Genomic DNA, 16059 nt, shown 5'->3' with positions numbered 1-16059 from the left:
GGCGCCCAGCCGGGACCCTCCGGACAGGCCCCCGGGCCCGGGCGCGGTGGCTGCGGGGCTGGCGGAGCGTGCTGGGCGAAACGGGACGGGGGCGAGCGCGGCCCGGGCGGCCGAGGCCATGGCCCGGCAGAGCTCGCGTCGGCCTGCCAGCCCGCCGGGCGCAGAGCACGGCGAGGGGCTGCCCACCCGCGCAGCGGCACCAAGGGCACCCAGCAACGGCGGGGCGGCCGTGGCGGGGCAACCCGCTGCCCGTGAAAACCCCTTCGTGCGCATCAGCAAGGAGAGGGAGAGAGCCGCCCCCCCGACGACCCCCCGTCCCAGCACCGACTTCAAGGGGAACTCCACGAGGAGCCYGGAAAGGCGCCCGGAGCGGCACCGCCAGAGCAGCGAGGGCCTCCCGGCGGCGCGCACGGCATCGGCGGTGTCCAGCAGCCTGCGGAAAGCCGAAGCCGCCCCGGCTGAAGGCCCCGGGACGGCAGGCGCTGCTGCGGCCAGGCCGGCCAAGGGCGGCAGCCGTGCGCCCCACGCCGCACGGAGCCCCGGCACCCACCGGGTTCTCGCCATGGACGTGACACTCGCCCCCAGGGACCCCCGAGCTCCCGGCCAGTTTGGGCATGCCGTCGCCGTCCCCGAGGATAAACAAGAGGAAGCAAAAAGTCGATGGAAAGAAGGAAACTTCAATGTCTACCTCAGCGACCTCATCCCTGTGGACCGAGCCATCGTGGACACGCGGCCTGCCGGGTAAGACCTGCTCCCCCGCAGCAGCAGTCTTGGCACATGCACGTTGCTGCTGGTCACGGGCTCCCTGGGAAGCTTTAATCCGCGCGTTTGGAGAGGGCTGGTGGTGCACCAAGGTCCTCTCTTCATGCATGCTGTCAAAGAAATGTCCTGGTATTTCCAGGTGACAGGACCTTGTATTAAACATACAACTGGGTAAAATTTCCAGGTTTTCTTAACCAGCTAAGCCCAGCTGTCCAGAGAGATCTGGGCACTGAGGTGGACATGGGGGTGCATCAGGCCTGAGAACATTTTCCCCAGTTCATCAAGTATAGCACCAAAGATGAAACCAAGGCTCCTGGGCTTTGGTATTTGTGCACTTGCTTCCGAGGGCGGCTGTGCATCGTACCAGTCCGTCTCCCTGTGGCTGGGTGACCCGGTGCTCTCACACCTGAAGCTGTCCCTTCCTCCTGCAGTCTCTCCACCCTGGGACCCATCACGCTATGACCGCACCTACCTGCCTGTGAGCACCGCATGAGGGCTCCAGAAGCCTCCTGAGAGCACAAAAGCTCATGCCAGATGCCAAAATGATTAACTGGCGTGTGGCTGCCTTGCCTGAAGCAGTGTTCAGGGCGTTCCTGCAGGCAGGGCTGGGGCGCTGGAGCTGCAGGCAYAGTGGAGATGCAGAACTTTGCTTAGGAAAACTGTCCTGCAATTTCACAGCCATTTCCACGAGATGTGCAGCTGGTTCTCAAATTGCAGTTTTGTACCTTGAAAAACAAACCAGAGAARCCTGTAGTTGGCCTGCAAAAGCAAAAGGTGAGGTAGGGGCAGTATCTGGGCAGCAGGAGGGCAGGGCATTTGAAGGGATCTCTCCTCTGAGCTGCTAATGCCAGAACAAGCGCAGAGAGCGTCTAGAAATGGTGCAAATTAAGCTGAATTGCAGGTTTATCTGTAATACCCTTACTGCTTTTCTGATTGCAAACAGCTCTTGTAGCGCCTTGGCAGGTAAGACMCCTCCCTCATGCGGACACAGTCCTGTGCCCCACTGGGGCAGCTTGCAGACTACGAGAGCTGTTGCGTGGGATTTGGCCCCCATCCCACGGGATGTATATGCAGAATATGCAGAAAACTCTGTGTCAGCGTCGATAGTCACTTTGTGAGCCAAGGTGAGGAGCTGCAAAGGAGCGGGGCAGGGAGGGAGGGAGGCCACTACGGCTGCTTTCCCGTGTGCACACAGCACAGCAAGCAGAGACGGTCCAGGCCGTAGAGGCCACCTGCCTGCAGGAAAAGAGCTGTCGCTGGTCACTAGAGTTTTGTCTTGGTCTCTAGAAGATCAGACCATGAGCAGAACACCACCTCCCCGGCTCACCTGCAGCACTGCCGCCAGTCTCGGACATTCCTGCCGGATGAGTCACAAAACCTGTGTGCAGGGAAATGGAGTAGCTGCTGTGCTGGCAGCACCTTAGCCAAACAAGGGTGGGAAGGCTGGCAGCGTGCCCGCTGGGCTGCAAAGAGCCAGGCAGAGCTTCCCGGCAGCGCGCCGCACGGGCAGGGACCGTGTGCGCGGAGGCTCCCGTCCCGGGGCGTGGATCGCCCCAGGGCATGGGGAACAGTGCGTCCACCTCCCAGGCTGCATCCCCCCCGGCCCTGCGAAGCTTCCCCAGCAGTGCCGTCTGCCGCGATAGCTGTGCGGGTGGGAAGCAGCCCGTCGCAACAGGAGGTGGCAGCCCCGTCGCAACAGGAGGTGGCAGCTGGCATGGTCCAGATGTTGACCGCAAACTAGAAATCACTCTCTCGGATGCCTTTGTAATCCGCCTCAGCAAGAGGCGATGCAGACGGCGCACACGGTCTGTGGGCGAGGAGGAAATCGGGCCGTAGCGGCCAGCCCGCTGCGGTGAGTGCTGGCAGCCCTCCCGGCCCAGGCTGTGCGTTACCTTTGTGCCGCAGCCTCCCGGGCTCTCCCGGGTTGGACCCCCAGCTCCTCCCTTGATCCCTGCTAGAACGCCGAACCGGACCGCTGAATCTGGCCGGCAGCAGGCTTGTCCCGCGCGGTCTTCGGTCTGTGTCCGGGTGCCGAGGCTGGTGCTTACCGAGTGCTGCACCTCCMGAAGCGCGTGCGGAGAGCACCCCAGACCTGGCGAGGAGCAAGAGGCGAAGGCCGTGCAGGCGAGGGGCTGCTCTGGCGGCGCGGAGCAGCCGGACGTCTGCCGGCAGAGCGCCCCGGGGGGAGCCAGCGCAGCTCCTCCCTGAAAATCCGTTTGTCCGGATTTAGACGGGGACCCGGATTTGCCGCTGAGCGTCGCGCGGCCGGTTGGCGCCCAGGCCGGGCCTCGGCTGCGCCTGGCCACGGGAGGAGGTCCCAGGGCGCCCGCGTGGCTCCAGGCTTCGGCTCCGGCTCTTCCAGGCTCGCGAGCAGGGGGCCGGAGGAGGCAAAGCGCCGCTAGCGACTGAAGGGCCTGCGGTTCGCTGACTCTCCGGGGGCCGTCAGCAGAATGCAAAGGCTGCGGGCTGGTTTTGTTCAGACRCCTGTTTGAGGGTGGAATTTCAGAAGGATTTGACTTCTACTTAGCATTAGCTATATAATATTAAGTATTTCGTATATGTGTATTTTTATGTATGTGTGTAYATATATATGTATATATATGTACRTATGTGTATAGCAAAGCAATGGAGCCCAAACTCACACAGATCATTTTGAAATGTCTTTAGCTATGRGTCAATAGCAACAAACCCATTGCTGTCTGCCTAGAAATCCTGGYTTTTTAGGCAAAGAGGGAGAAAAAAGAAGTTCTTGAATTTCAGGTTGCCTCAAAGCATTGCTTTAAATCATTGCAGCACGCTCCGTCAGTCGGCCTTTAGCTCGACCCCCGTCCCGTCTCCCGAAGACCCGCTCCTCCGAGGGGCCCCAGGGGCACCGGCGCGAGCCCGGCGGCTGCCTGTGCGCAGGGATTTCCCGCTGCGTCCCCGGGCAGCCCGCGCGCCGGCGGCGCCCGCCGAGGAGGCGGCTGAAGAGCCGCTCTCCGGGAGCCTCCTTCCCACCAGGTGCTTCCCCGCTGCGCACGACCAGCGCGGTTTGGCGCCCTCCCACCCCGCGCGCCRTGCGGTGGAAGCTCTCGTTCTCTCTCCCGCCCTTCCCTCCTCCCGCGAATCGCCTCCTTGGGTTCACCAAGAGTAGTCGCGGGCTCAGCTCTCTTCCCAGTCCCTCTCGTTACTCGTTCTCGTTCTCGCAGACGAGCTCTGCTGCCGGTCGGCCAGTACCTTCTCTCCGGCGACCACGAGAGTCCTGCAGGCGCGTCCCAACCAAACCTCCTCTGCTGCAGCGACGTCCCATGGCCGCAGGCCAACAYATGATCCACTTCCAACTAAATCACACATTAACATAATCGTATACATATAGTAGGTATATACACGTTATATACATACAGCATGCACTAACATAACCTTCAGCATCCCCTCCTGGCTGAGCTAGCCCTGGCTGCTCCACGCATCATCCACATGCTGTAGAACAGGAAGACACCTCAGGGAGTGCTGCAGAGAGTAACTCTGGGGTTGTTTTCATTTATCCAGAGCACTTCTGTTTAGCTGCAAAGCCCTGAAATACCTGTAAGTTTGCTTGAAAACACCACAGAGCCCGAGCCGTGCGGTGCACTGTGTCAGCACGCCCCACCGCCAGCTGAACCGGAGGGAGGGCTCTGCTCTGGCAGGAGAAGAAAGTAAAACCTTTTATCAGCTCCCACTTATCGATGAGGGAGAGAAAGCAAATCCCAGTAATTGTGGGTATTCTGGGATAAAATAGCGTATTTCGGGGGAGAGGAGCTCTGCTGCGAGGCCCCTGCGCTCCTCCAGATCCGCTCGGAGATAGGAGAGCTGAGGGAGCGGCGGTCCCCGAGGCGCACGTCAGAGCCGTGCTTGAATTGCAAATAGCGGATGAGAAAAGCTGCGCATCGACCTTTTGTTCAAACACTGGAGACCAGGCTGACCCCACCATTGCATTTGGGCTGTCACGGAGTAGAGTGACAGACCCACAGACGCGGCAGCAATTTTATCGCTCCCTCAAATCAACCGACGTGCGTCTTCCCTGGGCTGCGAGGCATGCGGGCGCCGCTCGGCGTGCACCCGAGAAGGGTGGCCAGCGTTCCTGCTGCGAGATGTGGTGACGGGGTGGGAAACAGACCACTGAAAGCACTACGTATTTGTGATATATGTGGTATATACATGTAATACCAAACCATGTTTTCTATGGAAAGTAAACAAATCCCATTGGAATTAAGATGCTGGAACATCTTCCCCTTGCTACTGTCCCCTGAGTTAGGTGYGAAAGCTAGACTGGGCCACTTGTCTACTCCGTGTGACCCTGATCAGTTGTTACGCTGAGTAACCCTTTCTGGAGATAGCCGTTTTTCTGCATTTTAAACATATGGATTTTTTTTCCCCTACCAAGCTGAGTTTCATGCAGCCTGGGAACCCAAGGCATGTGGACTCTGGGGGTATCCCAAAACGGCACCAGATGTGCTTGGGTCTCCTCCCACCCTAGGACTCACTGGGATCTGCAAACTGCTCCCAGGAGCAAAGCTAGCAGTTTGCCTCAGCTTGCTGGACCGTTGCATTGCTTGCTTGTGGAAAGGAGAAAATAAGCAGATCGGTACAATATTATCACATGTGAGTGGGGAGAAAATTAGAGAAGACCTGTCAGAAAGGAGGAGTGAGTCCTTCCTGCAGGACAGCCCAGGAGGGGAGGCCTTGGGGGCTGCATCGGTGACCACAGCATTGCTGTTGCAGGTGCTCGGAGCAGCAGGTGCACAACGACCTCCCGACCACCACCATCATCATGTGCTTCGTGGACGAAGTGTGGTCCACCCTCCTGCGCTCCGTCCACAGCGTCCTCAGCCGCTCTCCTCCACATCTGATTGAAGAAGTCATCTTAGTGGATGATTTCAGTACCAAAGGTAGGTGAAACTTTTTTTTACTTTTATGAAACTAATATAACTTGAGGCTAAAATACGATTTATTCTCTGTAATTCAATTCTGTATAGTAGAAAGAAATCACATTTTCTTCTTTTGGGGTGTTGAAGTGCTTCGCTGTGCTGTTACCTCTTCAAATTGGAGGGATCAGAGGCCACGGCTGCACTTGGGGCTGCAGCGTGCTCTCAGCAGCGGATGGACACTCTGGCTCGGGGGCGTGCGTGCTCAGAAAGGCATGATCACCCTCCTCTGTGCAGTTCCCAGATCGATGCACGCTTTTTTTTTTCCAGAGTTGGTGTCAGGAGAAGAATACACGGTTCCCRGAATTGCTCGGGGACTGTAATAGTCACAGTATCGGCAGCGGCTGTGTGGGCGTCTGTGCATGCTCTGTGGATTGACGTGCTAGTCGCAGGCCCTTGAGATGATACGCAGCCCCTGCTTTTTGATACTTTGGCTCTCCACTGACTTCAGCTCTCAATAAGTTAAGAATTAAGTAATTTTCCAACTACTAGTACTTCAGGGAAGGTACTGCCTTAGGTGAACATCACAGCCTGTGCAAAGAGTTGACGGTCTAATGAGAAAACAGATGCAAGAAAGAAGGGAAGAAGACTCTATTTGTTCGTTTTTTTAACTAATCATTACTATTAATTAATACATACTATTTCCTCTCAAAAAYGTCTTTTCCATTTTCATTGTTATTTTCTCCCTGTTACTCCCCTTCACATCTGCTCATTAGCCGGTGAAGCCTCTGGAGTGCCRGGTTTGATGCGGGAGCTGCACCGTCACGGTGCATTGAGGAGAAGCAGCAGCAACAGCATCCTGCTAATGTGTCTGCAAATGCATCGCCTTTGGAGCCCCTCAGAACTGTGGGAATTGCTCAAAGGAAGCAAATTTGCAGCCAGATTTTAATGGCGATCATAGAGTCATGAAGAAGAAAAATCAGTTTCAAAGTCTTCAAACAACTGCTAAATACCCAAATTTGGATGATGCAACACCCAAGTGAACCCATTAGGATTTTACTTGTAGCCCGTCATTAAAAACAAGCTTTTTGAGCAGCCCTGCACTCGCTCTTCTCCAAGCCAGAGAGGGGCTAGATAGTCCCACTTTAAGCGTGTCCTGCTTCCAGCTAAGCTACTGTGCTGGCCAGAGCACCTCGCTGTCAGGTTAGCATCGATGGGGCAGGACCCCGGCAGTCTTCCTCAAGGCAATAAAAACCCCAAACGCAGGAGCCGCGAGATGCTTCCGGGGAAAATCCTCCCACTGCTTTTTAAGTTGGTCTCATTGTCTCATTCTTCTTCTCTTTAGACTACCTCAAGGAGAAGCTTGACAAATACATGTCACAGTTCCCCAAAGTTAAGATCATTCATCTCAAAGAAAGGCACGGTTTAATACGAGCCAGGCTGGCTGGGGCAGAGATCGCCAAAGGTAAGACGACAGCCCCTTGGGCCGCCTGTCCGGATCTCGACAGAGGCGCTGCGCAGCCCGTCTGCTATTCCTCCGTTTCTGTTTCTGGGTTTTGCTCTGTTACTTCTACCACTGTCTCTTCTATTTCTGCATTTTATTTCCTTCCGGCTGAACTGGTGTTAAGGATGTCTCACTGCCACATTAAACTGGAACCATTCTGCAAACAAATTTCAAGCATCTCAACAGTCCTCTTGTTGAGTGGCACACTTTAGAAATAATGGCGATAATTTATAGAATACTTTCATTTGAAAATTTCTACTGCCTCTGCAGAGCTGGTCTAACTGAGAAGCTAGTGACTAACAAACCAAATGAACAAAAGGGCATGTTTTCAGCACACAAAACAGAGATTTTTCTGAGAGGATGAGCTGCTGACTGTTCGGCATCTAAAAACAGCATCCGTAAGTGTCGGTTCAGATTTCTGGCTCTGCCTGGCTTTAGCTTCACTTTCTGCCACCAGCTMCAATGTTGTTATAAAAATGGCCAGTTATGCGTGGAATTCCCCAACTTTGCTTTCCATTTCATGCTGGCTGCGGATTTGCTCGGGCAGCAAGCCAAGAGGTTTCTTAGGACCTTAAGGAAAAATGTGCATTGAGTTATGGCTGAGACCTTTTCTCGGGAATGTTTTGGGGAGTGAAATGTCCTCCTCAGTGGTCACCCCGGGCATGGAAATCCAGCCAGCCTCCAGCTGGTTGSGGCTGGTGTCCACGCGCTCTTCACAAAACGCTTACCTGGAAATCGTGGATCGGGCCAGAAATGCGCCTTGGTTCTCTCCGGCTTGGCTCCTCTGGAAGGGGAGTGAGGAGTGGAGAGGTTTGCTGGCCCTGGCCATGTCCTCGGTTTTGCCCCCAGGCGACGTGCTGACCTTCTTGGACTCACATGTGGAGTGCAACGTGGGGTGGCTGGAGCCGCTGCTGGAGAGGGTCCGCCTGAGCCGGACGAAGGTGGCTTGCCCTGTCATCGAGGTGATCAGCGACAAGGACATGAGGTACCACCACCTTGGGCTGCTTGTGTCACTGTGAAACACAAATGTTAATGCAGTTTGGCCTTCGCAAAACCTCTCGGTACGACCATCACTTGTCGTAAGACAAACGTCTAAACCTTCTAGCTAGCCTTCAACAGTATTTCATAAGGAATGCGTAAAATTGCTGTACACGAGCTATTAAAATCTCTACCAGTAGGCACAGCTGCTTCATTTATCACAAATAACAATTAGGTGTTCCGTGTATTCTAGGACATGAAGAGGAATTCCCGATGAAATTTGTTTGAATCTTGGTTTAATTATGTACAGATACTTATCTTCATTCATTAAGGGTGACATTTCAAGCAGGAATGTGACTCAGTTAGACATCCTGATCTCTTTTTTTTAAGTTATATGACAGTGGATAACTTTCAGCGTGGGATTTTCACTTGGCCAATGAATTTTGGGTGGCGACAGATTCCTCAAGAGGTCGTTGAGAAAAATAAAATCAAGGAAACTGATATAATAAGGTAAAAAACCTGAATTTAAGAGTTCCGTGAGCTAACCTGTCGGTTTGTTTGCGATGCAGTGGCCGAGCTGCCCGGCCCGTGGGGCGCACCATCAGAGGGGCGGGCGCTGTGCAGAGCCGCTCGCGGCCGCAGCCGCTGCTTCAGCGCCCGCTGACGTGCGCCGGCGCTCATCTGTTCGCAGGTGCCCGGTGATGGCAGGCGGCTTGTTCTCCATCGACAAGAAGTACTTTTTTGAGCTGGGAACGTACGATCCTGGGCTGGATGTTTGGGGAGGTGAAAATATGGAGCTCTCCTTCAAGGTATGTGGTTCTCAGCTGCCTGTTCCTGCGGGGGATGTTGCTCTAAGTGGACACCACGTTGACAGGTTTCTGGGAAAGCGCTTGGGTCACTTCCCGCTTCCTCTCCAGCACATAATCCATACCCGCCACCACGGGCGAGCATGTCACCTTCCAGGAGAACAGGCCATTAATCCCCTGCTCAAGCTGAGGGAGTTCAAGCTTCATCCCCAAAGCCGCCATGCGAGGGTTGGCGCGGGGCAGGAATAGCAGTGCCCCAGAGCACTTGGTTGAGGCTGTTGTTGAGTATCCAAGGCAAGCAGGCACCATGCAGGCTGCACTTGAGCACTGGGGTGGGATGTGCATGGGGAGCAAGGAGCTAACGGTCACCCTCTGCCAGCCAGATGGATATCTGGGCCCGAGGAGGCCCAGCTGGCTGCAGCCCGAGCAGCTGACGGGAGATCCGAGAGGCTTTTCCACCCGAGATGAGGTACGAGGTCCCTCTGTGGTCTAGAGCTGCCTTTCCAAGCACATTCCCTTTGGAGCGCTATAGTTGCTCATATGCTGATCTCCAACAGAGCTGCCCTTGGCACAGTCTCGCTTGTCCACCCACCCCTTAATGGAGATACAAATCACACTCTAGATACTGCGCCAGCCAAAAGCTAGGCCATGTCACAGAATTGGGCTATGTTAATCACAGTGCAGTTTTTGCCAGTGTTTCTGTCAAAGCAATCTCTGTTTTTCAGGTCTGGATGTGTGGAGGAGAAATTGAGATTATTCCGTGCTCCAGAGTTGGACACATTTTCAGGAACGACAACCCATATTCCTTTCCTAAGGATCGGATAAGCACAGTGGAGCGGAATTTGGCTCGTGTTGCAGAGGTCTGGTTAGACGAATACAAAGACTTATTCTATGGACATGCTTATCACTTAATCTTGAAAAACCTGGATGTTGGTGACCTGACGCAGCAGATTGAACTACGGAAGAAGCTTCAATGCAAAAGTTTCAAGTGGTACCTGGAGAACGTCTACCCAGACCTTGATGCTCCTCTGGTTAAAGCTGATGGGCTGGTATGTACCCAAATGATGACATGACTTGCTATTGTTCATTTAAATGTATTTTCAATGGCTAGCTGGAGACCTGGAAACATCTGAATCGAGCTGTTTGCTCGGTATTCCTCTGGGGAGCAGAAGGTCCATCTCTGAGTCACTTCCCTTGGTCTGTGAATGATTTGCACCCTTCCTCCAGACAAGGGTTTCCGTCCGTGTAACCAGAAAACACATCTTTGAATGATATTTTTGTGTTTCCTTTCAAATTTCTATTTGGTAACATTTTTGAATATTTACTGTGTCACAGTCTGCATTTCCCAATATTTTTATAAAGAAAAAAGTCACAATTCCGAGACAAATTTTTGTTAAAGAGCCTATTTAGTGTTTAAAACCCAGGTTAATCACCCATGCCACAGTCAGGGTCACAGAGATGTACATCCCTTTAGCTCACCTCGCCTCCAGGACAAGAGTGCTGAAATCCCCTGTCTCTGCACAACTTATCCACCAGAGCAGGAGAGACAAATGCTTTTTCCAATGAGCTTCCTAGTGCTTCACTCACGTACGCGTGGAAGGCATTGAGCCCACGGACAAGTGTCGCAGTGCTTTGCACTGGTGATGCATCACCGCTAGAGCGCAGCAGAAATCTATTTTTCCCCTTTGCAGCACACGCCACGTCGTGTCTGCTTTCAAACAAACAAAAGCAACAGGAAGCCTTGCATTTCTTCACGTGTAGGTGAGGCCTGCTCCTCAGGAGAGGAGAAACGTTTTAAAGTGTATTTTGGATTAAAACCTGGCTCCTCACAAGTCTTTTGCCCTAAGGGTGAGCGGCTGAGCCTAGGTCGGGCTGTTTCTCCTCCCTGTCCCTCCTTCTCCAGCCAGGACGCTCAGGGCCCTCTCTGACACCAGTCTTATCTGTACGGCTACTCTGCAGGCGTTCAGAGACACTTCACCCATATTAAAAAGTGAATGAAGCAATGGATTTTGACCCAGATCTTAGCCTCAGCAAAATATCAGATGCTTCTCTAAACAGTCAGAACCTAAAGTATTCTATCCAGCAAAGATACTCAACTTTTTGCAATTTGTCTGTCACTGCAGTAACATAAGTATGCAGTTTGTAGGGAAGGTGACAGTGATGCCAGGAGTCAGAGCTAGAGGATCTGTTCCCCTCTCCGCGCGAGCAGAGCCCCTAAGCAAGGCAGCAGGAGGAGCGCTCGGAGGAAGGAGGCTGGTGGGACCCGGTGCAGCCGGGAGGAGCGAGGACAGGAGCGGCCTGTCCCCTCTGCCCCCCAGCTCTGCAACCTGCAGGTACTTCACAGGCCATTGTGGAAGCCAGGAAAAAGCACAGCAACCATCTGGCCGCGTTGCAGGCTTGTCTGCTGGCCAAGGGGTGGCATAAGGGGTCCCATTCACGGGAACCCCTAGAGACCAAGAGAGGCTGCTCTACAGCTGCAATTAGCGTTTTTGTTCTATGAGCAACCATAAACGTGTTCGATAATAGCTTTGGAGAGGAAAATGGAGGAGGATGCCATGGTTTGGGGAAGCTGTGGGATCTAGGTGACTACTCGACACTTGTGGAAAAGTTACAGGAAGCTGCTGGGTTTGTGCATTTAGATCATTTTTAGCTCCTCTTCCACTGGAAGCTCTGATTCCTCGTGCCGTGGCAAAAGCCGTGGTTTGTTGCTCGGAGCAGCTGCAGATGCAAATACTAAGTGCCGGCAACCAAGGCAGCCGTTCAGCAGCTATTATACCTGGCTGAAAACCTGTGTCCCTGTGTTGTCTTTTAGAAAAAACCATTGGACTTAGACCAAAGGCTTTAGTGAAATATCAGCTTAGGTGATTTTCTTTTAGCAAAAACAATAAGCAATAATAGCTTTGAGAATACAAAAAAAATCAGAACTTGAGAAATATTTGCTTTTTCAGCTCAAAACTGTTTCAGTTGGAATAAAAATAAATGTCAAATTCAGCAGTAAGCATTTAGACCTCATATAAGTAAAAATGTTTCAACTGAACCAAAACTTGAACTTTTCAGATTTGCTTGTGAAAATTTTCAGGATTTTCTTTGTCTTGATTCAGGCCACCTGAACCACTCTTTTATGTTTATTCTCAAAATTTAATAGGGCAGAAAATCTGTTTTTCAGCTAGCTCTGCGAGCTCCAGCTGTGTTGAGCATTATCCAAAATTACATGAAAACTATTTTCTGAATAGCGTATTTATTCACTGGGATTATTTGATAAATTGTTTGGCAGTTTTGAAAGAAGGAAGAGAAGCTAATGTGCAAGGAATCGAACGTGTGACCAGCCCTAACCCTGACATGCTGCCAGTGTCCCGGCAGCACACAGCGAAGGCAGCTGGCGACGGCAGCAGACCARGCTCAGCTCTCGGGGGTCACCGTAGCGCTGCTGGTCTCGGGCCAGGGGACCGGGGGGAAGCTGGCCCAGTTCGATCCCGTATTTTCAGTTTTGTGATACAACCTTCAGTGCTCCCAGGCGACCTTTGAACGTGCCGTCTGACCGTGTGAGCCGTGTTTACGAAAACATCTCCTGCAGACCGTGCTTTCTGCAGGCGCTGCTGCTAGCGAGCCGCTGGGATGCGGCAGGGACCGCAGAGCAGAGAGAGGCAGAGGAGGAGTTGGTTTGCCCCTCCCTCGTAGCAATACGGAGCAGCAGGTGGCTAGGTGCAGAACACACGTATTCAGATGAAAAATTGGTTTGCCCTACCCGGTGCGGGGTGTTCGGTCGTGCAGTGCCGTACCCCGGCGGTGCAGGGGCCGGCGGGGCAGCTGAGAACTAGCGTAGTGGTGATGCTCCCACGGAGGTTCTCCATGCCGGGGGGACCGCAGCTGCGTTTCCCTGCTGACRGCAGATACTAAGGCAGCCAACCTARACGGAAAAAGAGGAACAGTGACCTCAGCGTGAGGCACCGAGCGCGTCACGCGTCGCCTTGAGTACGCTCCCTACGTAAATCCAGCTGCGTTTTCCTGTCTGGTGAAGGAAGGGAAAGTCTGTGGGACGGACGCTGGCCRTGCTGCTTAATTCCCAGAGGAGCACGCAGGCCGGCGGGGAGCGCACAGGCGCGAGAAAGGATTACACAGTTGTTATTTTTTGAGATTTACAGAACAGGAACATTAGTTCTGTCCAAAAAAAAAAAAAAATCCCCACAAAAACCCCACAAAACACCATGTCTCATGCAGCTTCAGATATTACTAGAAAAGGCTGCTCTAAACCGTSTCTTGATAGGGAAAACATTGGTAACGGACCAAACGTGCGTTGCGACCCTCACCGAAGACTGTGACACAGTATCTTGCTTCCTCGGGGTGAGCGGCGGTGTCGGCCGCTGTCGCTGGCATCCGGCCGGTTGGTAGCGAGCACCCTCGCCTCGCTCTGGAGAACGGGTGTCTTATCTTCCTTCTTCTAAATTTCCGTTCCGGCGCTGTTTTCCAGCTTGTGAACGCAGCCGCGGCGCGGTGCGTCAGCGTGGAGGGCCCCGCGGCGGCTCTCGAGCCTTGCGATGTTAACGCCGAGGTAAGGACGGCCGGGCTGCTGCCCGGCCCTGGCTGCCCGCCGCCCTCCCCGGCCGGGGCGGCCCCAGCGCGCCGGGAGACGCGGGATTGCAAACAGCCCCTGTAACCCAGAAGTGGGGAGCTCGGGGGCGAGGAGCGCGGGGCCGGGGGCAGCGCTGSTGCGGGGCGGCCGGCGGAGGGAGGGGGCTGCGGGAGGGGGGCGCGCGGCGGCGGCGACAGCGTCTGCCACCCCTCTGCGCAGAGCCAGCGGTTCAACTACACCTGGCTGCGGCTGCTGCAGCACGGCGAGGGGTGCGTGGCGCCGGCCGGAGCGGCCGTGGGGCTGCAGCCCTGCGACCCCAGGGACCACCGCCTGAAGTGGCTGCACATGTCGCTGGCCGCCTTCCAGCCGGAGCTGGTGAGTACGGCGCCTGCCCGGCCCTGCGCCGCGTCTCCTCCGGGGCGGCTTCGCACCGTCTCCCCCAAAAGCTGATCCCGGAGGGATCCATCTCGGTTACCTGAAATGACGGTTCACATGGCCGCATCAGCATTTATTGGTACAGGCAATCAGAAACCTGAGGAGAAAGCCAAGCAGTGATTAATGCTGACCGCAGGCGTTGTGATGCTTTGCCTTCAGCTGACGTCGCTGTCTCATTTTAACAATGTGCAGTTGTGCCGTGCATTTACCATACACAAAAAGATCCAATTTTTGCCCAAACAAGAATCTACACCTCATTTTAGTAATATTCCATCTAGCTATTAACCAAACGACGATGAGAAACGTTGCAATGCTAGGCCGTAAAATGAAAACGTCCTTGGACGGTACTTGCCGAATTGCCTTGCTGGCCACATGAGCTAAGCAGGAGAAGATAAGTGCATGTGCAAAGCTAAAGGATCGGAATCACTCAAAGTCTTCACTCTGTAGCGGTCCAGTTTACTCACCCAGCATTTGGAGTTCATTACTGAATTACCTAATGTCCTTTTCATCACAGTAAATGTGCTTTTGGTTCACCAGCTAGGAAACTCYAAAATACAAAAATCAGTCTCCTGCCATACATTCCCCTATATTGCAAATAGCATCTGGAGTTACTTCCTTTGCATGGTAATCACCATTCAGACAGCAAGAGAACTAATCTTTTAATTTCCAGTGAAATAAAAAGCCGTGAAGCACAGACAGTATAATACAATCCTAGCTGAGCAACAGGTGTAAGCTTTGGATCCCACCCAAATTTCCCTTTAAGTCTGCAAAGAGCTCTTACCTCCTGGAGAAATGCGGGAAGGGGCACATCAGAAAACCAGGCCTTCTCCGCGGGGGCGTGGGACGACGCGCGTGCGCGTGCKCGTGCTCGGGTCCGGCCGAAGGGCTGGTGCCTAAAGCCGGCTCTTCTCCCCCCAGATGGACCACGTCGTCGTGGAGCACCTTCCACAGCCGGCGTGTTTGGAAGCGGATCCAGCTCACAAAACCCTGAGGGTAAATGCGTGCAACTCCTCCAGTCCTTATCAAAAGTGGCGGTTTGGAAATTACTATGCAGACTGAAGGGAGCACTATCAAGCAGAAACCCCATGGTTTCATCTTGTGAATCCCGCAGTGACATCGTGAGACTCGTGACGGCAATGACCAAACTGCAACTTCATTTCCAAAGGATAATTGAAATCCGTAGTTTAAACGCRCGTATTGAGAGATCAAAACAGCAAGCAACAGCACTTCCAGTTTAATGACGTTTGAAACAGGTTTTTCACTCGCTGTGGGACASTTTGGTGAAAGTTAAATTAATTTTTTTCTTACTAAATGAAACTATTTGCTCAAGTTCCCCATCCAACCATATGCAGGCCTTTGGTAGTTTTCTCTGGACAACAGCATAAGCTAATAGAAATATTTCCAGGACTCTGTAAGCRTAAACAGCAAAACTGGGCTATTTATCCTGCCACAGCCTAAGGAAATGGAAGTTTATTGACAGCCCGTAAAAAAAATCCATCGCAGGTGCCCATGCAGGGCCTGGCCGTGGGATCCYACCCAGCTGGAGCTGTCTGATGGGTGGGTTCGCTTAGCAATTCATAGCTTACCAGAAAARCCTGTTTTTTAGAAACGGATGGGGCCGTTTCTACCCCGAACCTTCCCCAGCGCGCTCAGGGTCTGTGCGACGCCGCGGAGGCCGGTGAGCGCCTCCCCAGTCCGGACCGCGGCGTACGAGCGTGCCTCGATGCGCACGCGGACACGTGCGTGCACGTGCGTGCGCACACGTCCCCCGCGGGCCGTCGCGCCAGGCGACCGCCGTGCAACGAGCCCCCCCCGACTCTGGCTGTGGCAGCGCGAGCGGCGCCCGGGGCCCGGCCCCAGCGCGGCACAGACCTTCGAGCCGCACCGCCGCCGGCAGCCCAGCGAAGGACAGATCCGATGGGGGAATAAACTTACCTGTGACCAGATGACGAGACCCAAGGTGTGCAACGTTAATGTTATCCAGAAGGGATTTTCTCCGCTTTTCTTATTGCAGAGTTGCTGCGTGCTTGCTTGGAGGAGCTGCTTCACCTTTGCCAGTGGCGTCGCTATCAGGGCAGCAGTGCTAATTGCCCTGACCTGCGTTGCTGCATCGCTGGTCGCTGC

General features: G+C 53.9%; 1 protein-coding gene across 4 annotated transcripts; it reads left to right on the top strand.

The window, feature by feature from the left end:
* The first annotated feature begins 23 nt into the window (after nt 1-23).
* On the top strand, nt 24-16053 carry GALNT5 (polypeptide N-acetylgalactosaminyltransferase 5). 4 transcript variants are annotated; one of them, XM_085304329.1, is made up of 10 exons: nt 26-741; nt 5500-5666; nt 6988-7107; nt 7996-8131; nt 8515-8634; nt 8816-8933; nt 9656-9979; nt 13399-13479; nt 13720-13875; nt 14854-16053. In XM_085304329.1, exons 1-10 carry the CDS (start codon nt 119-121, stop codon nt 14992-14994), a joined length of 1986 nt encoding a protein of 661 aa, XP_085160455.1. In that variant the 5' UTR covers nt 26-118; the 3' UTR covers nt 14995-16053. The 4 variants fall into 4 exon arrangements, with proteins under 4 accessions (XP_085160456.1, XP_085160457.1, XP_085160458.1 ...); XM_085304330.1 differs by lacking the exon at nt 8515-8634 and having other exon boundaries at nt 24-741; XM_085304331.1 differs by lacking the exon at nt 13720-13875 and having other exon boundaries at nt 24-741.
* The last annotated feature ends 6 nt before the right edge of the window (nt 16054-16059 follow it).

Source organism: Rhea americana, unplaced genomic scaffold (genome assembly GCF_003343005.1).
Source record: "Rhea americana isolate MKP2758 unplaced genomic scaffold, rheAme1 scaffold_206, whole genome shotgun sequence".
Lineage (NCBI taxonomy): Eukaryota > Metazoa > Chordata > Aves > Rheiformes > Rheidae > Rhea > Rhea americana.
The sequence above is the reverse complement of the archived record's forward strand: the minus strand, read 5'-3'. Positions and strand labels throughout refer to the sequence as shown.